At 40.5% G+C, this 26,522-nt stretch overlaps 2 protein-coding genes across 50 annotated transcripts in view; both read left to right on the forward strand.

Annotated features, from left to right (window-relative positions):
- DST (dystonin) overlaps positions 1–26,522 on the forward strand; it is a 315,621-nt gene that overhangs the window by 178,244 nt on the left and 110,855 nt on the right. For 34 of the 49 annotated variants that reach the window (XM_083431241.1, XM_083431260.1, XM_083431249.1 and 31 more), the window contains 11 exons: positions 6,496–6,630; positions 10,572–10,660; positions 11,127–11,262; positions 12,371–18,040; positions 18,390–18,524; positions 19,614–19,829; positions 21,091–21,237; positions 22,300–22,533; positions 23,963–24,115; positions 24,827–25,060; positions 25,812–26,096. In XM_083431241.1, coding sequence (XP_083287367.1) covers positions 6,496–6,630; positions 10,572–10,660; positions 11,127–11,262; positions 12,371–18,040; positions 18,390–18,524; positions 19,614–19,829; positions 21,091–21,237; positions 22,300–22,533; positions 23,963–24,115; positions 24,827–25,060; positions 25,812–26,096 — 7,434 coding nt within the window. The remainder of the gene's footprint in view (positions 1–6,495; positions 6,631–10,571; positions 10,661–11,126; positions 11,263–12,370; positions 18,041–18,389; positions 18,525–19,613; positions 19,830–21,090; positions 21,238–22,299; positions 22,534–23,962; positions 24,116–24,826; positions 25,061–25,811; positions 26,097–26,522) is intronic. The other 15 variants (XM_083431265.1, XM_083431269.1, XM_083431266.1 and 12 more) reach the window with 2 other exon arrangements.
- LOC310673305 (desmoplakin-like) lies at positions 1,933–6,413 on the forward strand. Its single transcript, XM_083431668.1, has one exon. It carries the CDS (start codon positions 3,013–3,015, stop codon positions 4,825–4,827), a length of 1,815 nt encoding a protein of 604 aa, XP_083287794.1. The 5' UTR covers positions 1,933–3,012; the 3' UTR covers positions 4,828–6,413.

Here is a 26,522-nt window from a genome sequence, read left to right on the forward strand (position 1 = left end):
GTCTGAGAAAACCATCAAAGACCTAAAATACGAACTGTGTGAACTTGAACTGCAGAATGCGTCTGCTGAAGAAAAGGCTCGCTTACTAAAAGAAAAACTGGATGATGCCAATAATTCTCTCAGGCGCCTTAAAGTAGAGCTGGATCAGAAAGAGCTGGTAGAGCAAGGATACTTGGAGCAGCTGAAGGAGCTTGACAGGCAGCTGCAGAAAACCACAGGCAAAGCTGAAGAGGTAATGCAAGAAGCCATGGATCTGAAGAAAATAAATATGAAGTATCAAGAAGAGCTGAGGTCACTTCAGAAGGAGAAGGCACTGTTAAAGATGGAGCTGGAGGAGTTGGCTAGGACACACACACACACTGGAATTACTATTCAGCAATTGCATTCCCAAATCACTTCTCTTCAGCAAGAAAAAATGGCAGCTGAACAGAGAACTGTTTCAAGCAGAGGGGAAGCAACCAACCTACAAGAACAGTTAAAAAAAATGCAGGAACAATTCCTTCAAAAGACAAGAGAAGAAAAAGAAAACCAGCTGAAGATTCAAAGACTGAAAGATGATTTAGCAGATAGCAATCACTTAGTGGAAAAGCTAAAACAGAAGGTCGAGGAGCTTTCTAGATGGAACAGCGAGACCAAAATAATGATGACTGAAGTCCGGACTGATTCAGAGAAGATAATTCTTGAAAGACAAATTATTGACAGAAAAAATGATGAATTAAAAGCCCTGGCTGAAGGTTTCAAAGAGCAACTACGTATCACAAACGAACAACTGCACAAACAGATAATACTTGAGCAGGAGCACTTGGATCACATCAAGAGATTAGAAGATGAACTAATAAAAGCAAAAGAATTAGCTGGTGAATTTAAGCAGAAATGTGACAGGGACAATGCTTATAACATGAATGCAGAGATGGAAATAAGAAACCTACGTACTCAGATGAGCACATTCACTATGGAAATGAAGATGAACGAGCAGAAGGTCCAGCAGCAGCAGTCCCATATTCATGAGCTCAATAGCAAGATGAAGAAGCTGCAAGATGACTTGCATCAAAAGACCTTGGAGGAACAAATGGCACGCCAAAATGTGGCTTTACTTCAGGAAGAATCCATTGCGTTCAAGCATTCTGCGGAAGAGTTTAGGAAGAAATTTGAAAAACTCTTGGAAACTCACAACATAGCGGAAAATGACATATCTGGTATCAGGATGGAATGCATCACCCTGCAGCAAGAAAACCACATGGCTCAAGACAACATTAGAATGTATAAGCTTCAAATTGAAGACCTGCAAGACAGACTTCAGAAATCCCGTGAGCAGCTTCAGCAAGGCAAGCACGCAGAAATGGAGTATGTGCAGAAATACCGCAAAATGGAAGAAGAGTTGCAAATGCAGAGGCGGACAGTAGAGAACTTGAAGCACCAAATAGACCTGCAGAAAAGAGATCACGGCAATCAGCTGCGTTGGTTTCAGAATGAGATCAACAAAAGGAACATCCAGTTAGACTTTGGGTGGAAGGGAAATGGGTTTAGTTACTTGGGAGACACCTCCCCAAGAGATTTTGAACATATTAACCTCTGTACGACCACATCTCCTTTATTAAGAAGGAGACACCTAAGTGGCTCAAGTTGCAAATCTGAACCGCTGGTTGCACAGAAGTTGCAAACAGTTGCCACTGATTCATTGCAACGAGAGAAGCCATTCCAGTTGTCCGGAGTAACCCACCAACTGGAAAATGGAATAAGTCAACAGTCCTATGCCGAATATGTTTCCCAGACAAGCACAGAGTTTGAGATAACGGTTGATAAGAGCAACCCTATCACAAGAATTTCAGAAATAGATAAATTGAGAGACGGCAAACTCCTCAGTTCCAGGCTTGAAGAGAGTTATGAAGTGGGCTTAGGGAAGCGCCTGCATCCATTGGAGGTACATGGCACATTTGATGGCGTTTGATATTGCTTGGGTGTTGTTGTTACAACTTTCTGTTCTCCTGTAATCTTCATTGCTTTTCTGTTCTATTTCTATGTTTTCATCTTATCTGATATCGAACACTTTCTTACATCTGGCACGCATAAATCCGCATTATAACCCCAAGACATTTGCGCAGATGCAGAAGTTGCTTGCATGTGTGGAAGCAAAAATTTCACCCACCAACACCCACTAAAAGGTTCCCCATTTGTTTAAAAGAGGGGGCCCTACATACCGAAGAGCACACTTCTCTGCAAAATGGTGTTTGCCGGATAAAAGCAGCAGGCAGAATGATGTGTCTTTACACCATTCTCTGCCCACAGTTGTCCCCACACCCTATGATTTCAACAAGACATGAGGTGGAGGCAAAAAGTGCACTTCTAACCTTAAAAGCTCCCCATCCAACTGCCGAATGATTTTTTGTGGCCTACAGAAGTCCAAGATCTCTCTTTAAGTATTGTACTGCACATACAACAGGCCTGGCTTCCTAGAATGAAGAAAGAAATTCACAAATCCAAGTTGTTCACATCCGCATTAGATTTTTTAAAGTGGTACTTGGAGCAAAAAGGTGCAGTCTCTCATTTTGCCCAAAGGAGTGACCCTGTTCAGGGTTCTCTCAGCAGTTCCCTCCAAACTGGCCATTCCACTCTTCCCACGCTGTGTTTTGTTTTTCTTTTCCAGCTGCACTCTGTATTCCATAGCTACTGAGCATGCTCTGAGCATTGTCTCCTTTGAGGGTTTGTTTGGTTTTGCCCCCTTAGGTTTTAATATATAGTGCTTCTGTGAATCTTGGGGATTTCCTACCTTCATTCACCACCTGAGTTTGCAATTAGAAGGGTGATGATATTGCTAAGAGATGGTTTCTCTTTTTACACTTTGCTGTCATTCCATCCCACTTTCCTTCTCAAACCAAATTCCATATTGCCAGGGTTAATACAGTTTGCTGATTCTTAGTGTTTGCTGTTCATATTCTGCATCTCTCCTCCTCTCCCTGTTTATGGGCTAGATTAATAACTTGATGCTATTTTCTAAGTACAGTATCCTTCATTATGTCAAACAATTCCTATTTACAGAATCTCCAAAATGAAGATTTATCAAAGATCAGTGCCATCTTAGAGGAAAAGCAAGCCAAGGAGGTTGCTCTGATCCCCTCTGAATATGATAATATCAAATTTCAAGGTCTCCGGCATGATGTAACTGCCAAGCAGTTGATTGAAGTTAAACTTCTAGACCTGAGCACAGCTGAACAGCTTCATTCAGGAAAGAAGGCCATTGCTGAGGTTCAAAAAAATCTTGAGAATTTTTTGACTAAGCCTACTGCAATAGCTGGGTTGTATATTGAATCTAGTAAAGGGAAGGTCTCATTTGCTTCTGCAGCTAAGCAGAGAATAATTGAAAAAGCATCTGTGTTAGCACTGCTTGAGGCCCAGGCCGCCACTGGTTTTATCATTGACCCCACAGCAGGTCAGAAATACTCTGTTGATGATTCAGTTGCCAAGGGACTTGTAGATCATGAATACAAAAGCAGGCTTCTTGAGGCAGAAAAGGCAGTTTTAGGATATCTATTTTCTGGGAAAAAGCTGTCTGTTTATCAAGCAATTGAAACCAGAATCCTTGAAAGGCAGAAAGGCAAAAGTTTTATTGAAGCTCAGATAGCAAGTGGAGGTATTATTGACCCTGTGAGAAGTGTCCGTGTGCATCCTGAAGTTGCGGTCCAGCTGGGCTTGCTGAACAACACCGTTCTGAAATTTATATATGAACATTCCAGTAATAAAAAAGTCTTCCAGAATCCAAATAATAGGCAAGCCATGTATTATAATGATTTGCTGAAGCTGTGTTTACTTGATATCGGAAGCAAATGCTTCCTGCTCCCTGTTGGGGAGAGAAAAATAACCACCCCATCTGCTGAAAAAATTCATAAAATATCTGTGGTAGATATTACAAGTGGAGCAGAAATGACCTCCTATGAGGCTTATAAAAAGTCCCTGATAGACAAAAGTACCTACCTCCAGCTGTCAGGGCAAGAATTTCAGTGGAAAGAATCCACATGCTTTGATCACCATGGAAATTCTTACCTTGTGCTGACAGACCTAAAAACTGGAATGCAGTTCAACATTGACGAGGCATTAACTGATGGCAAAGTTGATAGAATGCTGGTCAGTCAATACAAGGAAGGGCAAATCACAGCCAGTGAGCTTGCGGATGTTTTGTTGAGCAATTCTAAACCACGCACAGATGTCAACAGCCCCATTGCTGGTGTCTGGCTGCCCGAGACAAATGAGAGAATGCCTCTTCTGAAAGCTGCTCGCAAAAACCTAGTGGAGAGAACCACAGCGCTGAGGTGCCTGGAAGCACAAGCAAGTACGGGAGGTATAATTGATCCCTTTACTGGGAAGAGATATAGTGTGGCAGAGGCCTTGCAAAGGGAGCTGATTGATGAGGCATCTGCTAAGCACGTCCAGCAGTGTGAACTGGTCTTTACTGGGATTATTCACCCTGTAACAAAGAGTGTTCTGTCAGCCGTTGAAGCAATGAACACAAATGTCCTAGAGAAAGAAATGGGCACTCGCTGCCTAGAGTATCAACATCTGACTGGTGGGTTGATAGATCCCAAGTCTCATTGCAGATTATCGATGGAAGAAGCTATTAAAAGGGGCATTATTGATGCCGTCACTGCTACAAAGATGAAAAATGACAAATTCTACTTAAAAGGTATTACGTGTCCCAAGACAAAGAAGAAATTGACGTATAAAGAAGCCCTTGATAATGCAGTTTTTGACTGCCACACAGGGCTACGATTGCTAGAAGCAGCTGAGCTCATTTCCTCAGGAATTTCTAGTCTGTATTTTTCCTCACAGTCATAATTTAACAATGGAAGTTATTAAATTGGCCTGCAGTAATTTAAACCATCTGGCTCATGGAAATGATTCCCTATGATTTAATTGGGTTTTAAAATAGGGTTCCTGGCTGATTTCTAAGCAGAACAAAGCATTTTGAGTTTGCTTATGTATAGTTTTCAGCGTACAGTAGATTTAACGTTTCTCCATGCTTGTAATTATGATGCACAATTTGATAAGAGTTAAGCACTTCTATGCCCCATTGATTTTGGTGGAAATTTAAGCTAATGCTTTAGTTCTCCTTGAAATCATTAGGACCTGAATGTACATAAAACTATCCTTGAATTGTTCCTCTGTGTTGTATAAATGGTATTAGCAGCTTGCTAACTGGGATCATTGTGGTAGCAATGTGTTGCAGAGTTGTTGTTGTTTTTGCCATTCCAGCTGCTCTTGGGAAATTTTCAGAAGTGAAACAATATGGCCTGTTGCATTTATATCAGTGTATGATGCAATACTATCCTGCAAAATAAAAAAAAATCTAGTGTTGGAAGGGACCACAAGTGTCATCTAGTCAAACCCCCTGCAATGCAGGAATATTTTGCCCAACGTGGGGCTCAGACCCATGACCCTGAGGTTAAGAGTCTCATGCTCCACTGACTGCGCTATCTCCATTGATTCAGCCAAAGTTAAACAGGGAGCTAAGTATGTAAACCCTCCCATTGAAGTCAATGGCACTTGAATATTTGTGTAGAACTTAATATGCAATATCATAAATAGATTTGTCAGGATGCTTGCTTGCCGGTGTAAAGTTTACTGTGGTGTGGGTTCTGTCATAAAGACTGGATATTCTTCTAACAGCATGTTTACATGGGAGCAAGCCTCTCTGTGTTAGGTGGCGGTTACGCCTTCGTAACAGCACAGTGCTCCCCATGTCTACTCAGAAGAAAGTCCTGCTGAATTTAATGGGTTGTAGTCCTTAAGTGGGGATAGTATTGCAGCCCAAGTTACATGGAGATGAGATTCTCAGTGACATGGAAATTTCAGAGAAAATGATAGACTTCTGTTACATGATTATTATTTTTCTGGTTTTCCTTCTACTACATGATTCTTTACATTAAAAAAAACAACCATATTAAACTTAAACCTGAAATAAAGTTGGCTACAAAATTAGTAATTTTCCTTCTCAGGAGAAACATATAAGATGCTATGTTAATTGCACAGGATTGAAGTATGTTATTGAATTTCATTGTCTTCTTCAACAACATGATAATCCAGAACTGGGTGTACATCTAATGCAAAGGCTGAGATTTAGAGTGTTTTTCCTGGCAAACCCTTGCTTAGATTTGGCTTGTGCAGTGGTGGCTGGGAGGTTTCTGTAATGTGAGTTCCATCATCTATGTATATGAATGTGTTTATATGTATCATAATGGCTATCTTAGTTTTTTCAGATGCTTTGAATTAATTACTTCAATTTCTTTTTTATTATTGTTTACCTTTTTTTAAAAAAAAAAGCATGCATAAGAATGACTATGGTAATGGGGATAAAAAAGAAAGAAAGTAAAAATAAAGCTCATTATCTGGCATCTTCCACAATAAAATTTTTGACGGTGTAACTGTTTTTCGGGTTGGCTGTAACCTTAATATACCTACAATTTTAAATATATATATATATTTGCAATGCACATTGTTCATCAGAAGTCAGTGGAAGAGGAGAAGAAAGAACACGTCGAAAAAGCTGGGGACTTACTGAAATGGGTTTCAAACATCACCAAGAGCCTCGGCAAAGGCGGAGGAGAAAAGTCTGAAAAAGCAGATTCTCCTAAGAAACAGGTATTAAAACACTGCTTGAGAATAGATGCTACCAGATGCATGACACAGTGTTGTTTTGTCTTTAAAGTGCCAAATGTGGCACAAGAACATTTCATTGTATTCAGCTTATATTTTACACAAAACCCATTGAACTTCCTGGACCTAAGTTAGTCACGCCTATTGATATCAATGGGTCTGCTCTGAGTAGGGCTGGCATTGGATACAACCTTCACTTTGAAGTGCTTAAGAACAAATATAATTTACATACTAGTGTTTTTATTTAAATTCACCAGACTACATAACTGATACATGGGTGTTTTTTCCATTCAAGACAAAAAGGAGAAACAGTGTTTGGACAATAATATTCCCTACTTATGATGGGAAATGATAATACCTTCATTCCTTTCCCACCAAGTGTTCCTGGCTAGTCCTCTGGATGTTAATATGGAGGTGTAATTTTTTTATAAGTTACAGGAGTTGTCAACCTTTGAGGCCCATTCAGAATTCATAGAGTGTGTACTATGGGTATGATCCATTTGGTTTTTTAATCTCTTCCAGGTCAGCACATGCTAACCCCCCCCCCCAAGTTCTTTTACATGGGTTCTATGTAAAAGTTTGTCTGGTAGAATAGAAACAATCCTCTTGAATTTGCATGAGTTTACATGGGATGCTGCCCACAAAAACCTATCAGATTAAAGCTTACAGTAATAGACTATATTAAAAATCACAAATCTGGTGTTTGCTAATATCACAGAAATCTGGATCCAAAATACTGCTCTTCATATATTTTCACAGTTTTTACAGAGGATCACAGCAAAACTATCAGAGTAGACGAAGAGGTGGCACACGATTTAGTGATGGTTTTGCAGGGATCTCCTGCAGTCGGCAGCCACAAAGCTCTGTTGTTCGCATCCATCGCAAATGGCACCAGATCCATGATTTTCATGGTTTAGTCAATGGCAACAGATGTGACATGTGATTTGATGGTGGTTAGGTAGGAAAAATTTAAAAACAGTTTGGAAGGGATCGTTTCCTCACTTCCTGACTCCTGTAGCCTCCCCACTTTTTCCCACTGGCCACTTCCATTTTCTTTCTTTGTCATCCCCGTTTCCCGCCTAATCAGGGGCTGAATTGAGCCTGTAGAACTAACAGAGGAAATGGGAAAGAGAATGACTCTTCTTGTTTCCTCCTTCAACTCCATTGATGTTTCAAGAGGGAACCCCATGATGAAGGGGGCAGTGAGACAGGGTGTGTATCAGATTCTTCATGGGAACAAGGGGGCATTCTCAAGGCCACCACTACCTTGGAAACTCCAGGGACCTCATAAAACCCAATGATTATAGGCCCCAATCACATTGGTTTCCCCAATTTATTAGGGAGTATCAATCACACAATTTAAGTTTATTATATTTTACCCTACACACACACACACACACACCATTTCCAAATGTTACACTGTATTCAAATAAGAGGTGGGGGGGGATATTGGAGGCTGAGTAGAACCTGAAATCTCACATCCGCCAAGCGTGTAAGAGTAACTCCCGAACCAAACCCTTGAAATCTGCAGTCAGTCCTGTACCAGCAAGTGATTTGAAGAACTTAAATGATACAATATTTTACTGGTTCCATTGCATAATACCGAGAAACTCTTCAGTCTTTCATACTTGTGTTGTGCCTAATATAACTGGAAATGCATGTGTCCACATGCATATTAAACACATGGAGAAAATGCTACACATGACATTACTCAGCGTAGTTTGTCCTTGAGTGCAAGCTGCTGCTTCCAAAAAATGCCAGGACAATCGGTGGGCAATCTAGATCTGGAACCCTGGCTGTGGGTGGAGTTTAACCTGTTGCCCCTCCTATGTTCCTGATCTTGGGGGACCCCCCAGTATGTGGAATTTGCATTGGAGGAAAAGATCTCCCATTGTTACGGACAGATGTCCCCCCCCCCCTGCAAATTGCAGACACATGGTGAGATCCAAATCATGGTCCCAGCATGAGGCAAAAGGTTAAATACTGCCCCCGCCCCCATCCACCTCACCATGGTCCCATTCTGAATTGGGCTTCCTGTCCTGGCAATTTGTGAAAGAAAAAGCTTGCAGAAAAGTACAAACTGCCTCGTAAATTGACACGCATCTTTTGGTGCATTTAATTGTATGATTTCCAGAGAAAATTAGCACCAAACAACGAAACACTTTTATATTTTCATTAGAAAAGCCCTTGCTTGCAGTTTTTTATAGATACAAAAAAGCCACTTATTGAAATCCGCCTCATCGTCATAACGTACAGTGACTAAGAAGCAGTTTTAAACCCCTGGGTTTGCATTCCCTCTTCACCATGAGGTTAAAATGGGCCACCTGTATCACACGGCAATCTTTTTCTTTCTGTCTAGTTCCTGTAAATTGTGGCTCACCCAGTATGCTAAATAGCATTTGTAAGGGGGGTATCTTGATTATCTGTATCCATCGTAGTATAGAGTAGCTCCAAGGTGCAGAGATTGTGTGCACCAGCAGAACATTTTCACGTGACTTCTGTGAGCAATTATTGGGTGGTGCTCACAATGAGTAAGACTTCCTTCTTCCGGTACTCAGAACAATTTTGGAACTATTATAACAAGGTGATGCATTTTAGTTTAGTATATGAAAGCATGGTTCCATGCCCTGTATCCATATACTATGTACCCCATGTAGCACTTTCAAAAAAGAAATCTGAAATAGACTAGACCAGAATTAATCTGATTAGGTTCACTTCTGTCAGTTCTATGGGATAAGAGAAAGCAGGGATACACTTAAGAATTGGGAACCCTCATGGTTGAAAAGGTGTGTGTGTGTATAAGGCTCATCCACATTTTCAGCTCTGGTTAGAGTTGGCAATCTATAACTTTTATCCTTGATTTATGGAGAGTTGCATTTAATATTGTTTGAGAACTCCTGGTTTGGAAATACTTGAGAATAAAAGATCAGTATCCTGGGTAACTATACCATTCACACAAAATCCACAAAGGAAGTTAAGTGAAGTAGTTGATTTAACTTATTAAAATACTGAAAATGATAGCTTTGAAATTGCATAGACCTCTTTGGTTGCAAGACATCCTGTGAGGGAGTAATGTCAGAGCATTTGACTTCACACATCAAGGCTGTTCTTGATCTAGTAGTTGATTATTTACAAACTCTCTAAAACAACTTGGGGAGCATTGGGTCCTCCATATGTTCCTGAACTACAACCTCCAGTATCCCTGGCCATTAGCCATTCCTACGGGAGCTGATGGGAGTTGTAGTGCAGCAACATCTCGTTGGAAGCAAAGACCAGAAGAGTTTAGACAAAGGTTTTGAAGAAGGTCACCTAACAAATGTTTTTAATAGTGGGTGTCCGTATTTATACCTGAAATTAATTATGGTTCTCGTGTTCCCAGTAATCTATAAACACAACCTTAGTGTTTCATAACCAAGCATGTATTTATGGCTCATTAATAAGGGACAAGTTGGCTAAAAATGGATTTGCAATATAGGCTATTGCTGTTATTAAAGATACATTGGGTTGTACCTGATGCTGCTGTCACACGTGCTCAAAAGACTTCCCTTTGTACAATAGGCTATGTTGTGTTTTTATCTTGTATTTTCATACTGTGAACTGCCCTGAGATCTATGGATGGAGGGTGGTATACAAAAGGATAAATAGACTTGCCACCCCCTCTCCCCTGCAACTCCCTGTACACTCTCAAAATCTGTTTCAGAGGGTTGGGGGACCATGCAAGGTGAGGAAAGGGAAGTCTCCTTGCACAAGCAGAACACTGTTCATACATCGCTGGATACCACCCATTATGCCCTTGATAATGTTCCTGAAATGCTCACTCCTTTCTCATCTTTTTGCTTTATCTTTTATATACATTTCTTACCCCCACCCCTTTTTAATTTTATTTCTAGAATGGAGTTGTGAACATATTTTCCTCCTTTTTTCAGATATCTTCTGACGAACTGTTAACCAAGAAAGAACAGATATCAGAAGCTTTGCAAACAACGCAGACGTTTTTAGCAAAACATGGTGATAAGTAGGTTCATTGTGATTATTGCACTTTAAAATTAGTCTTGCCCTTTCAGAATTTGTGTTGAGGACGAGTTTCAGCCATTCCATATATAAAATCAGTGTGCAGGCAGCAGATATCACCTAGCTTCAGGAGTTCTTATATGAAATCTGAAACAATGGGGTGTGGGTAGGTACCGCCCCTTATAAATGGCACCTTACTTAATTGAACTAAAGCAGTTTGCATTAATTAATAGTGGTACTAATAATTGCACTGCTTGTTACCAGTGTATCTCTGGGAAAACTGCCCATATGACCTGCCACCACTGCCAAGTTATCAGCTTACAAAGCAAACCTTGTCTCCAGGTCTGCTGGAACATGTCTTCATAGCATGATGTTGAATTCCACCCTGTATGTTTATTTCTTGAGAGAACAACTAATGTTTAGAAATTGCTAGCACTTCCATTCACATCTTCTATTCCCCCTCCCAAAAGAATGACAGATGAAGAGAAAAATGAAATGGAAAACCAAGTGAGGTCCCTGCAAGAAGGTTATAAACTGTTGTCCAATGAAGATTTGAAGCAGTTGCAGCAGGAACAAGATGCAGATAATGAAAACGTGGATGAAAAGGTAGTCAACAGTTTGAGTTATGTTCCTGGCTATAGTATATATGCTTTTCTGAATCTGATCCATTGCATGGTTTTGGAATTCTGTATGAATACTAAAAACAAAAACCTGCACCGAATTGTGTGTATCACACAAACAAAATCAGAACTAAAAGAATGACAGCTTTCGATCGGTTTGTGGAATTATAATTATAGCTGAATGTCTATAAATGGACAAGTGGAAAGTTGTATATGAACAGGCTTTTATACCTTGTGTCTTGCATGAACTAAGAGCATAGAATCATACATCACTTAACCCTTCTTTTTAAAAGCCATACTTTGAATTCTGTCAAACGTCTGTACTTCAGAAACATGACACCACGTGGAAGTTCCATAGCCTCTCTACTCTTCTATATGCTCTCCGATAAGTATTTCAGGAAGTATGCCATATTTACAAAGTTCATTAAATTTCAACTGGGTACATCGTTTGGAGTTTATAGTCACATTAACTGTGAGATAATACTTTAAGATCTATTACGCTTGACACTGCCTTTGGAAGGCATTACAAAATGCCTGAGAGTATATGCAAAGGAAGACTATTCTGCACATACCTCTTAAATGTTGTTCCTAATTGATGACTTTTAATACAACACAGTTGCAGTGCGTTTAAGTAGCTACAATACTTGATCCTTATGTGTTTGGGTGTCTATGTAAAAGTGCTGTATGCTGTAAACATGAATAGCATGTGTGTTTTTGTACCACATACTGTTTTCTCAAGATATGCTAACTTCTCACAAAGCACATAGATAGCATGACAGTTTGCCTTTCAGGTACGTGTCTTTTTTGCTCACTATGCAATCATCTACTATTTTATCTTCCACTAACCCTCTTGGTGTATGCAGAGCATAGGCTTTTGGTTTACCGATGCATGTTGTGTTTCAATCTTTTATCACACCGTGTGCTGTTGAATCACTGACATCACTTCTGCATTGAACTGCTAACATTCACAGTTTGGGTGGAACTCTGGTAAGTAAGTGACTTTATATTGTACATATATCATATTAAAATTCAAAGTTTTAATCATTTACCATTCATAAAATGCTGACAATTCTTATTTTTATACTCACTTTTAGGAGGATAAAGTCATAGCTGGCATTATTGATCAAACAACTGGAGAGATGTTTTCAGTCTTGCAGTCAATTTATAAAGGCCTCATTGACTATGACACTGGAATTCAGTTACTTCAGAGCCAGCTCATTTTATCAGATATAATTTCACCAGCCCTGGGAAGAAGTTTTGACCTTGAAGAAGCCAAAGCCCATGAACTTGTCGATGACCAAGCTGTATTGCAACTACAAGGTTTACAGAATGCTAAGATAGTCATTTCAGAATTGCAATCAGCAGCACTCCCAGTTGTAGCTGCTTTGGAACAAGGTTTAATTTCAGAACCTCTTGCTATTAAAATTCTTGAGATTCAGCTTTCCAGAGGACACCTGATGATACCAGCCACGGGAGAACAGCTGACTTTGCACAGAGCTTTTCAGAAGAATCTGATCTCTGCAGCATTATACACTAAACTCCTGGAAAGACGTGACATGAGCAAAGACCTTATTGACCCCAACACTGCAGAGAAGATAACCCTTGAGGAATTGCTTGAAAGAACTGTAGTACATAGAGAAACAGGCTTGAGGCTCTTGCCTGTGACCCCTCAAGAAAGAGGCAAAATAACACTAAAATGTGGAAGGAAGATAACTATTCTGAGAGCAGCTCATGAAGGACTCATAGAGAAGGAGACCATGTTCAGGCTCTTAGGTGCCCAGCTGCTTTCTGGTGGCATAATTCATCCTGATACAGGACACAGAATGACTGTTGAAGAAGCAATGAGAGAAGGGGTTATTGACCAGGATGCTGCTTGTGCTATTTTGACTCATCAGCTTCAGACAGGTGGGATCCTGTGTCAAAATTCATCAAAACGTTTGTCTGTAGATGAAGCTGTGCAGTGCAACTTGATCTCTTCTAGTAGTGCCTTGCTGGTACTACAGGCACAACGAGGCTTCATTGGACTCATCTGGCCACATAGTGGGGAAATATTTCCTGTATCTACATCTTTGCATCAAGGCATGATCACTAATGAGCAGGCCTGCAAAATTCTAAAGGGGCGGCAAAAAATAGCAGCACTCTATATTCCAGAAACTTGTGAAGTGATCAGCCTGGATGATGCAGCCCAGCAGGGAGTCATAGAAAGCAACACTTCATCAATTTTGAATAGTGTTACCCTACCTGATGAAATGCCTAATGTGGAAGATATACCATTGCCTTTGAAAAAAGCTGCAAGATGGCTCTCGTCTTGTGAGCTTCAGGCATCCAACCAACATGCTGATGGAAAGGATGTAAACACTTCTAGCACCAGTGAGCCCATATCTTGCCACTCGGAACAAACTCAAAAGCTATTCATGTCTTACCTAATGATAAATAGTTGTATGGATGCGAACACCGGTCAGAGGCTTTTGTTGCATTGTGGTGACTTAAATGAAACAGTCAGCCTGTTAATGGATGGCAGTCGTTCTGAAAGTAATACAAATGGGACTGAAGGGCAATTGTGTTTAAACACAAAAGCACAACATATTGAGCAACAGCCCAAAGGGGCAATGTTTAGTGATATCACTAGCAATGTTTCAGAACAAGATATGAGTATTCAAAATATGTCCAGCAGCAATAAGAGGGAGGCATCTTGTAAAGATCACCAGAATGACATAGTCTCAGGGAGAAATGGTTTTCATATTGTGGCTGGTGCTTCAGAGCAGTCAGAATGTGTCACGAATACATCTGGAAAGGAAATCAATCCAGGTCAAAATCTTGAAAAAGAAAATGCACTTGGAAATTTACTGAAACTTCCAGAACAAATGCCAGTGGAAGTGTATGAAAATTTAACTGTCCAAGCAAATGCTGAAAATGCTGAAATGAAAACATCTCTTTCTAACTGTTCACAAGGACACCTTCCTCCAGTAGTAAATGAAGATAATATTTGCATTGTAGAGGGGGAGAACATTAAGGGGAGTGAAAACGACTCCCCAGGCATCTTCAATAGTGTTTTGGATGCAAATTATTCTTCAGCTATTAAGAAAGATGAGAAAGCTCAAGCAAGCACTAAGGTCTCACATCTCATGGACAACAGCCTGCAAAAATGCATGCCTCTGGTTTTGCAGATTGAAGAAGGCATTATGCTGATGAAGAACGATGAGGTGAAAGGTGAGGTAAAAGATGGCTTTCAGGATAGCTTATACACTAGTATAGAACCTGACCAAAAATGTTTAAATGAACGCACTAAGAAAGAATTAGAGACTTGTAATGAGAGTGGGTTATTGCAAGTGGAAACGAATGTCACCCCAGTATTGCATAACAATGATGATAGGAATGGCACGTTGCCATTAGAAGACCACTCCATAATGCACGGTGCATGTCTTCATATGAATGATATGCCACCACGAGAAGACGTTACAAATAGCTATGGCAATTCACAATTGGAAGACCATGCTAATACATTTGCTGGCTGTCTATTGGAAAATTACACCAGCATGCAAGATCAATTACCATTGGAAACTAGAGTGCATACACATGACAGTCAGTTACTGGAAGATTGCACCAATAACTATAGCATGTCAGTCCTAGAAAATACTTCTAATGGTGATTCACTTCTGGAAGACACCGTAAATTTGATCCATGGATTATTACAGAAAGAACAAACTGAAAGTGGACAACCTGTAGAAAATCAGATGAATATCAGTGATGGAGAACAACCCATAGATAAGGCTAATATATGTAGTGTATCTTTGCTTGATGACCATACCAGTTCTGATGGCATTGCACTGTTGGAATATCATACTGAAGATAAATATATTGGACCAATTCAGAGAAACGGTGCTATTACTCATGCTCATCCACTCAAGGATTCAATTGATACAAATGCTGGGCTCCCAGTAGAAGGCACTACTGACACTCTTGATGGATCATCCATTAAAATCAATACTGATAGTGAGTCCACATCACCTCTGGAAGTCAGTGCTAGTATGAAGCATAATGAACCACCTGCGAATGACAGCAAGTCAACATTTGAATGTGGCTCGCTAGTTCTGGAAGGCAATAACAGCAAGCAATCTGAGCTGTTGCCTAAAAGAGAACATAGTACTCAGTCAGAAGATCCTTGTGATCCAACTCAACATAAAGATCGAGGTGAAGCCTGTGATGCTCCGCAAATTGATCATAACAATGGTACAGTTTGTAGCTCAGACAGAATAAACAAAGGTGACTCCTCTGTTGTTAAAGAAGATGCTACTCCAGAGCTCATCTACAGTGCAGTAGCCATCAATGGAGTAGCAGATAAGCTGCAAGAAAAAGCAAAATCTTCCACGGGCAACCCAAGTAGGGAAGAAGAATGCATTCTGTGCTTTAGTGAAACAAGTGACTCTGATACATTTGAAATTATAAATATGACAGCATTCAATGCAAGGCTACTAGGCACAATTCTAGAAGACAAGGCAGAAAGCAGTAGAGATATAGAAGATAATGGTCAGAAAAAAGAAAGGGAAGAAAGTAAAGAGATTGACAGCTCCCTGGAAAAGTTGGATGAAGTTAAAATGCAAAGAGGTGAGCACAAGGGCATTAAAACGAAAGAAGATGACTCTGAGAGTGAACATGAAAGCATATGTATGGATAATGACAGTGATGATGAGGGCAGTGGCAATAGTGATGAGAATGGCAGTAGCGATAATGGTGATAATGACAGTGGGGATGATTTTGAAGGTTATGATTATGTGGATTTTGATTATGATACTTACGAAGAGACAGATTATGAAGATGAAGAGGTATTGGAAATGCATTACTCTCAGTGCCATGATAAAAACATTGGGGTCCAGGTGTCTGCACTTTCAGAGGCAACAGGAAACAATGGTTTACGGTGCCCTGAAAACTACAGTGCTGATGAATATCAAAATTTAGCTGATGTTGTTAAAGAAAACATTCAGGACCTACCATGTAAAAGTAAAGAGGGAAGCCAGCAAGAAACAGAACAGGCTTCTGACCCTTTCATGCAAGACAAACTTGCATTACAGAACAGTCAAACCTCCCAATTAAGCATAAGCAATGGTGCAACATCAGAAGGCGCAATTGGAACAGAAAATATTAGGGCCAAGTCTGATATACCTTCTCAAAGAAACTTACATGCTGAACACAGGGAAGCTAAAATTCTTGATGATACATCAATGCCATGTTTAAATTGTGAGAAAAGACAAGAAGTAGGTAATGGAAAACAAGCATCTACCAGTATGCCACATAGTCAAGTAGAAATTGGTGCTCTGGAACAAAATAAAAATGGAGTGTGCATTCTGAAGGAAGGTCATATCCAGGAATCAAGTGGAAGCTTGAGGGAGCCTTATTCATCAGTTATTAAAAATAGTTATGAAATTACTGCCTCATATGATGAAAAAATAAGTATTGATCAAATTTCAAATAAGCCCACATTGGTTACAGACTCCAATGACATTGCTAAAGATGAATCAGTGCACTATGTAGAGGGGTTTGACCTCTCTACTTATTTAAAGCAAAGTGCGAAAGATATAATGGCCAAGGATATCTTAGCAATGAGAGAGAATGGTTCACCTTACCTAAAGGAAGGTGAAAGAGACAGTGAAGAGAATAGAGAGGAGTTTGTGGTATCAGGAAGTGGAAACTGCGAGGGAAAACAGCACCTAAAAGAATTTCACTCCAAACAACAGCTGTTTTCTGCATCAGTTGTATCAGAACCTACAAGAGATAAAGTTAGCAAAGAGGCCAGTGCTCATTCCAAGGTGTATTATGATGAAAGCTACAAATGTGACTTCAACAATATGGAGCACGTTGAATCTATTGGAAAAGTTGGGAGCAAGGCTGATGAAACAGCTTCTGGAGAAGATACATGTGTAATTGGATCATCTTCTAGTACTTTAGACACCAGAGATGATAGCCAGAATAGCTCTGAGCAGAAAGCACATGAAGCAGTGGTCACTCAAAACAGTAGTGTGGGGAAGCCTACGGAACATGACATTCTAGACCATGAGCCTACTTTCTCTCAAAATGGCATCCAGATAAAAATGCAGCAATCACTAAAAGATGTGATGCTTTCTAATTCTGCCCCAGTCAATGATCAGGAAGTTGTTTTTCCTGAAGTGCCTCCCACATTACCTGAAAGCTTAACAAAAATACTTAAAGGAAAAATAAAAGATGTTTACTGCAAGCAGGAAGAGGAACCTTTAAGTTATATTGGCACAAAAGCTTTAATGCAAAATTTACTTAAAATGGTTGATAGCACACACTGGGAAAACGAGGACCCTACCAAATCTGCTGCCGAACATACAAGTGAGGATACTAGAAGTGCCTCAGTGGCTGCTTCGTTGTGCATACATGCAAACGAACCTAATTCTACCCCACCTATTTGGCTTGATAATAGAAGTCCTGATCTCCTCCTCGATATACTGAAACAAGACCATTGCAGTCAAAGAAATGAGAACACCCGTGAGACAAGGGACATGAAGGCCCAGACAGAAAGAGAGCAGGAGAAAAACGCTTCTCAGAATGACCATGCGTTTCCCATCTCAAGAGAAACTACAAGTTCATCAGGATTAAAAGCAGAAACTGCTGGAGAGACTACTGAAGCATGCAGTAAGGCTCTTGATTTGAAAGGATACCATCAGCCCGAGAAGCAACCAAAAAGCTTCTCTGAAACCTTGGAAACAGAGGACTCTGGACCAAGACCTGATTCAAAGAGCATGGTGAGTTACAATTACAATTTACTTACTTACAATTGTTACTTAAAATTTTTGTCTTAAGCAAAGACACGTAAAACAGATGAAAAACGTCTTTGGTTCATTTTGGTGCTTGTGCTTGTTAGCATAATCAAAACATGGCACCTATATTAGCAGTATGCATTGAATCGCCTATCGCAAGGAATTGAATGTCCCCTGGTTAACATCACAGTAGAATCACAAATGAACATTTAAATTGCATCTCTAGGCATTTTTTTTAAAAGAAACACACACCATCCTTTTTGTTTTTAAAAGTGTTTTTCTGCTACTGTGTTGATAAGTTCTAGTTATACTAAAATGACAATAATATTTTCAGAAGCAATGCTCTTGGTACTTGGAGAATATGAGGAGACATTTGACAGTGGTTCAAGATATGAAATTTCTCTTGGATGACCTGCAGCCCATCAGTAATGACCTGGAAGACCTAAAAATACAACTTGAGCAGTTAGAGGTAAGCTTCTTATCTGTACATAGAAACCGAGGTTAAATAGTGAGGTCAGATGTCATTATTACTAAGTCTCTTTATATGCTGATCTTCCATGCAAAATAATATATTCAAGGTAGCTCATAAGACCCTCAAAACACAAGTCATCAGAATAAGAGTAAAATATGTATTATCTTTCATAAATACGCTAAATCTATTTGACTTACTTCACAAATCATAAAAAATATACTTAACATTAGCCAGTGATCATTACCCCACATTTCTCTCACCCATAGGCACAGAAATGTGCACCCATTTGTCATCTAATACAAATCAATGGAACAGCACACTCTTGAGTCCTTTCCCCACAGATCCCATTTACAGGCCTGGGCTACACATTACACTCTCTCCATGGGTGATTCCCTCTCGGGTGGTGCGTGCATTTTGTAGTCCATTCCTGCTAATTTGTAGGAGGAAGAGAAAGGAGAGCATGATGAGCATGGCAACAATGTCTAAAGTTAAGGTATCCCTGGATAGATGGATGCTGAGATGAAGGAAAGAGGGGTGGTGCAGCAGTGGTTGGAGGAAGAGCTACTATGGAAAGTGATATGAGCAGTGTGGCAGGTGAGTGGGGAACAAGAGATAGCAAAATAAAAAGATGTGTATCTTGGAGTCTAGAGTTAATTTATCTCATTTGTGTGGCCATTTCCCAAGGTTCCAGGGCAATTCTAGGTGGGATGACCCCATTTTATTTTTGTATCAGCCCTGTGAGGTGGCTAGGTTCAGTGATAGTGACTTGTTGAGTGCCCATGAACATCATGGCTGGGTGGGGATTTCAAGTCTCCCAGCCATCTCTAGGACTAATGGTAAGGTAAAGGTAAAGGGACCCCTGACCATTAAGTTCAGTCGTGGCCAACTCTGGGGTTGCGGCACTCATCTCACTTTATTGGCCAAGGGAGCCGGTGTACAGCTTCCAGGTCGTGTGGCCAGCAGGACTAAGCCGCTTCTGGCGAACCAGAGCAGCGCATGGAACACCGTTTACCTTCCCACCAGAGCGGTACCTATTTATCTACTTGCACTTTGACTTGCACCTCATCTGTATTTATTTTTTTGTAGTCATTTGAATCAGGGCTTGCTGGCTTTGCTGTTACTCTGCGAAAAGATATGAAGTTAGCAGAAGAGTTTCTAAAATTTCAGCACAAGGATGTTCCCAGAGCACAGCTTGTGGATCTAAAAGAAGGCTATGAATGTTTGGAGAAGGATTTCTTTGGGGTCTGCGAAATGTCTTCAAATCGAGCAAAGCAAATAGTCTTGGCAGTAGACTCTGAAATGGTAGGTTCATAGCCCACATCAATTTTACTTCTATAGATTTTTAACCTATCCAACTCCAAACTTAGATTTAGTTCAACCATTTTAAACAAAACCAAGTGCAAAATGCACATAAGTATTGTAAAATGGTTTTGCATACTTGGTGACAAATTTATTGCCTGATACTAACTAGCTGAAACCCATGCTCTAAAAGTTAGTTCATAATGAATGATCCCTTGCAGCACAATCCTGTGCATGCCTGCTGTGTTCATTGGGGCTTCTTTGTAGGAAAGTGTGTGTAGGATTGCAGATGCATTCCTTCTGAATCACAGTGAATACAAAAACTTGTGCATCCTTTGATTACTTGAACATCAAATGATGATGTGCATGTGTGATTCAGTGATCATAGATCAGCACCACAGACAAGAACTTTCTCAAACAATTCATTTTAATGTTTTCATGTTCAGTTGAGTATCATCCATTGATTGTGGTGGTGGTGGTAGTAGTAGACTTATAACCCACCCTGCACTAAATGGTCTCAGAGCACGTTACAAAAATACCAACCTAAATTGTTAAGCATGTGTACATGGATTTGTTCTTAGTTCTTAGTTAATTTTGAAAGAAAAGGAGTTCCATTATTGTGAAATAGTAACTGGGATTGGAACGAAAAGCCTCAGTGCCTAGGGCTTGCCGATCGAAAGGTCGGCGGTTCGAATCCCTGCGGCGGGGTGCGCTCCCGTCGTTCGGTCCCAGCGCCTGCCAACCTAGCAGTTCGAAAGCACCCTTGGGTGCAAGTAGATAAATAGGGACCGCTTACTGGCGGGAAGGTAAACGGCGTTTCCGTGTGCTGCGCTGGCTCGCCAGATGCAGCTTTGTCACGCTGGCCACGTGACCCGGAAGTGTCTCCGGACAACGCTGGCCCTTGGCCTCTTAAGTGAGATGGGCGCACAACCCTAGAGTCTGGCAAGACTGGCCCGTACGGGCAGGGGTACCTTTACCTTTTTAAAGAATTTTTGTTAGATAAGTGATATAAACTCTTTTGCCCATTGTTGAAGTGTCAGAATTAAATAGACTTTGCGTATGCAATTAGTATCATTAGCAAAGTGTTCTTGTAGATCTAAAATACGCCACATGTATATAGTGGGGAAAGTATCTACTTATTTTTCCAATTATGCTAGTAGCTTTGTTTCACTGTCCTCTAACTGAAATCTTTTGGTTTGGTTTTCATTTTAGTTTGGCTTAGATCTGTTGTCGGATAAATATCTTATTTGAACTTCTTTTCTAGGCTAAACTTTCAGTGCTTCATCAGAAACATCTAGTCAAGCTTCAGGAGTTTACAGGTTGGATTGATGAGAAGAGTGAAATAATGAATAATCTCAAAGTGGATGCATGTGATATAGAAGATGTGAAGCAAAGGTTTCAGTTACTCAAGGCATGTATCATTTGGTGCCTAATCTGTCAGTGACTGTTAACTTCTAGATATGATGTTTTGTAGGTGATCTCCACTCTGATTCAGTACTAGTTACCAATAACCTACATGTTTGAAGCTAGTGATAGTTTGGGTGATTATTGTTAGTTCAGATAGGCAGTCAGGATTTGTGAAAGTAACACTCCTATAGTTTTAACAGAATGGTTACAGAAGTTCTAAATCTCAATAGTAGAAAGTAATTCTTCCTTGAGGTTGGTGCTAGGCTCAACATCAGGAAATGCTGTCAATAAGTTTATGATTTAACTCATTATCAGTCACATATTTTGCACATATGTCCACCAAGACTGTAGCAAACACAGCCTCAGTGTAATTCCCTTCAGTGCAATGATTCAAAAATAAAGGGTGGCGTCAGCAGAAGACCTGAACAACTTCTGCTGATGCAATGGGGTTTCCCCCCTCTCCTCCCCAACATTACACTTAACATTACAGTGGTATCTCAGGTTACATACGCTTCAGGTTACACACTCCGCTAACCCAGAAATAGTGCTTCAGGTTAAAAACTTTGCTTCAGGATAAGAACAGAAATCGGGCTCCGGCGGTGTGGCAGCAGCAGGAGGCCCCATTAGCTAAAGTGGTGCTTCAGGTTAAGAACAGTTTCAGGTTAAGAACAGACCCCCGGAATGAATTAAATACTTAACCTGAGGTACCACTGTATGTAGATCTGATGTTGCAAGTCAATGAATTTGAGGAAGGCTCAACAAACCTAAACGTCTCGTAATAATCTTTAATAGATTCTGGATTATGAACTGATACAGAGTGAATTCCAGATCAGATATTTGAATGATTTTAAAAAATCAGTGAGTGAGCTTAACCTTTTATCAAATGATAGGGCAGGCTTCCTCAATCTGGTGGCCTCTAGATGATTTGTAACAATTCCTATTGGCCCAGTAACCCTGCTGACTGAGGCTTATGGAAGCTGCATGCCAAAACATCTTGAGAGCACCAGGTTGGGAAAAGCTGTTGCAGGGTATTTTATGCTAACTATTTTTATTACTTAATTTGCAGGACCTGGAAAAAGAGTTTGAATGTACAAAAATGCAGTTGGAATCCACAGCACTTGATATTCAGTTCTTCATTTCTGAGCATGCCCAAGATCTTTCCCCAAACCAGAGCAAGCAGCTCTTGAGGCTCTTGAATACCACACAGAAGCGCTTCCAGGAAATGCAAGAGACAATAAGATCCCAAGTCGACCATTTTGAAACTCTCTTACAGACAGAACAAGTTCTTGTTGACCAGAAGGTTTGCTTCTGTGTGTGATTGTGTGCTTAGCATGACACCGAACCCAAGTGGAGACGTGACAAAATGTTGAAGTGCAGAAATTGTACATTAGCTGGGATCGAAAGCAAAGGAATACAGTGTGCCTATCCTTCAGAATTCTAGAGCCACATGATAAATGTTTGAGGGAACCAGTTGCGTGCTTCCTTCAACAGCAAGTTTTGTTTCAACAGCAATATATAGAAATGATAAAATGCTTTACCCAACAGTGGGTAATGATTTGACTTTTACTTTAAAGCTGAGTCATAAATAAACTAATAAAGCTGAGGCAGCAGACCTAGGACTGCACATTAGACTTTGGGTATCTGTTGAAGAAGGATGCTTTGTCATCTAGTCTGTGCCAGGAAGCAACAATGGATGCTTTTGTGATTTGGGGAAATCACTCCGTGACTTGCGTGCTGCCCTTTTGTAGGTGAAATAGCCACAGGTGCTTGTTCTGCATCTTGAGGGCCTTCTAAGAGGTCTGATCACTCTAGCACAGGTGTGGGGACCTTTGGCCTACAGCAACATCTGGAGGGCCAAAGGTTCCTTCCCCACATCTGCTCGAGTGTATGGAAGGTAATGTACTCAAGAGCATTGGGAATTTGTCAGCAGTAGGGCTAACAGGGAAAAAGAAGCAGCAGAGTTCTACAGTAAGAGCTGTTTGACAGTGGAACAAATGCCCTCGAGAGGTTGTGGACTCTCCTTCCTTGGAGGTTTTTAAACAGAGGTTGATTGGCTATCTGTCCCGAACACTTTATTTGAGATTCCTGCATTGCAGGGGGTAGGACTAGATGACCCTTGTGGTCCCTTCCAAACTCTATGATTTTATTAGTCTGCAAGCACCGAACAAGATTAACTTTGAAGGACAATTTCTTTTTTAATCAGTTGAGGGAGAAGGGAGAGTCTTCAGCCCAGGAAATGCAGTATTTAAAAAATATGCTTAATAGGGATGAAAGTACCGTTAAGAACAATGAGTGCCATTGCATGTCTGCTTCTGTATTGCTTAAAACACAACAGCATTTTATATGCGGGTAATATTACATGTACCAACTGATCTAACACATAGTTTTCGACTAACCTTTGTTTTGCCATCCCCTTTTCAGAATTAATACCTGTCTGTTACAGGTTTCAAGCCATTCAGAGATTGGGATTTTCACACGCATAATGCATGGCCAGACTTCTGCTGGGCGGTTCCATCCAAAACCTGGTCTCTTTACTTACAGCATTTGTGAGGTTTATCTCATACCTTCTCTATTCAGCTTCTTTAAACTGTGTGCAGTTGCTATCATGTTTACAGCATACTCTCAGAAATAGTGTCTGATGAAAGCTTTGATATTTGGTTGTTTGAACATTAACCTCTATGAGGAGCCTCTGAGCATTTCTATTCAGGTTTCTTCTTATTCTAAATTAGGACTTGGCAGACCAGCACCAGGATTTCACAGAAAAATTACAGGATATATGCGACCTTCTCACACAGACGGAAAACCAGCTGATCGGCCACAAAGAAGCACTTGCTATTGAAGATACCAAGGCAGAGTTGCAGCAATACCAGATCAAACAAGAGGTACAATGCTTGGCTAATCGGCAGCAGCAGAGCCGGGCTGCAGTCCTTATAAATCACATTGGAGTTACTTGTAAATATTTCTGAGTAAATGTGCTTGGGAGCATTTTGCAAGCCCTGTAAACATATTTTGGACTAGCTGTTTGCACCTCGCCTGACGTCCAGTTGAGTTTATAGTGTGAAAGTTGGTAGGTCATCAATGAGGTGCTAGCAATATCCCTTGTGTAGCCTTCCAGCAGTGCCCCTTATGTAGCCTGCACAAGCATCTTGGAATGGCTCTCAGGAATGTGGGGTAAAATGAATCCACTGAACAGCAATGCAGTAGAAGAGGAGAGCTAAAATCATCCCTAGTTTAGAGGTTTGTTAGTATGCTTATGCAAAATTGAAAACTCTACCCTCTGTATCTGCTGCTTGAAGCGACTGCCTCACATTGCCTCATGGTAGGGTTGGCCCCTGAGTGGTGGGTCAGTTAGCCTCTAATTATCAGGGAAGAAATTGTGTTTCAGGAAGTTCCACTCTTTTCCAGTATGGAGCAGAGGTCTCGATCTCAGTCTTGTAGAATTTTAGCAATTGTTACTCTCCTGTTGCCATTTTCATGAAACGTGAATGCAAATCCAGCGTGTACCTTAGAAAAGGGGCTTTCGAAGTGAAAAAATAAATGGATAACTCTTCCTTCTGATTTTTTTATTGTTGATTCCCCGCCCCCCTTTCCAGGAGCTACAGAAAGATATGCAAGCAAATACACAGGCACTGGCAGAAATTGTGAAAAATACGGAGATGTTTTTGAAAGAAAATGGAGAAAAGCTGCGACAAGAAGACAAGACTGCTCTTGAAAAGAAGCTTAATGAAGCCAAGACCAAGTGTTTGCTGCTTAGCCAGAAGGCAGAGGAGTCCAGGAAACAGCTGGATAAAGCCGTGACAACAGCTATTAAGCAAGAAACAGAAAAGGTTCTTTGGCAACCATTTAATATTTATTTAAAAATGGCTCATTGCTATAATTTTTCCTTGCATGTGAATGCTGACCATCCCAGACAATGTCTGAATGTCTGACAATGTCTGGCAATGTTTGTGAATGTCTGAAAACTCAAGGAATTGATTGTCAGTATTATTATTATTATTTCACTGTGTGTATTAAATGTAGGGAAATGCATCTATCTGTTTTCAGACATTCACCAAATGCATCTGGAATTGTCAGTATTTGCTTCCCAAAAGAAAGGAACATATAGAGCAATTCAGTGTAGCACTCAGGAGATAGTTGCTTCAGCATAAACAGTTCTGCTTGCCAGATGTATTCTGTTCTGAGGGTTATCCCAACTGCCCCTAGCCATTTTTTTCCTTTTTGGGGGGCAGAGTGCAGAGAAGGAAAGTCCCATTGCACTAGCTAAAATCCTTGTGCAGACTTTCACTAATGTGAATGTGGCCTGTAAACATCTGGTTCCATAAGTCTTTCCTCCCAAGGGAGGATCCTTTAAACAATAGGAATAATAATTCATTTTAGTTTTTCCTCATTTTTCCTAAGCATACAGAAGTGCTGGCACACTGCATCATTCTGAAGATGTTTGCACATGACCAGTAGGAGAAAAAGTCCCACTAATCCCCCCCAAATGTATTAGTATACCCTTGTTTGCAATATCACGAATATCTGCATTTGAACTTTTCATGACTGCGTAAGATTCGAGCTTGAACTTTAATTGTGCAGGTTGCAGCTAGAGAACAGCTAGAGGAGAGTAAAAGCACAATAGAGAACCTACTTGATTGGTTGTCAAAGGTCGACAAGGATGCTGAACATGGGGGCAAGAAAGGCAAGCCAGCAATTAAACAGAATGGCAACCATTTCCAAGAAGGAGAGGTGGAAGAGTTGGCTGGAGAAGACGATGAAGTCAATGGCAACTTGATGGAAATCCAACAACAGAATGAAACTCACGTGGATGGACAACTGAAGCCCTCAGAAGATAATCTCAACATGCAATATCAGAAAGCCAAGGTACTACACATGTATAATACTAATTGCTTTATCAATTCACGCTTGTCCTGGAAAAGAAATGAGGGTTGATATAAACTCACCTCATGTGCCGTGGAGCCAGCATTGCCAGCTGTTGTGGTGGCCTTGAAACGTACAAAGCAAAAGCCAAGTGCAGCCAGGAGACATAATGTGGTCCACCCCTAGATCTCTGCTTTTCATACCAAGGAATCTCTAGAATGATTTCGTGGGAGGTGATTTCACCACCTCTCACTGCACTACAAGCCTCAGAGCATATTTATTTCCTAGCTCTTATCTAATGAACCAGTAGAGCATTTTCATCTTTATCTTCTGTGCTGAAAGTGCTCAAAGCTGTGGAAAATAAAGGCAGGCCAAAGTGGGAAGTATTGACAATTACACCCAAACAGCCCAGCCTTAGCACATCTTACA

Source organism: Podarcis tiliguerta, assembly GCF_965153285.1.
Source record: "Podarcis tiliguerta genome assembly, chromosome: 3".
Lineage (NCBI taxonomy): Eukaryota > Metazoa > Chordata > Lepidosauria > Squamata > Lacertidae > Podarcis > Podarcis tiliguerta.

Excerpts from the sequence above, each read along its gene's own strand:
- LOC310673305 (XM_083431668.1), top strand. The coding sequence starts at position 3,013 with ATGTCAAACAATTCCTATTTACAGAATCTCCAAAATGAAGATTTATCA.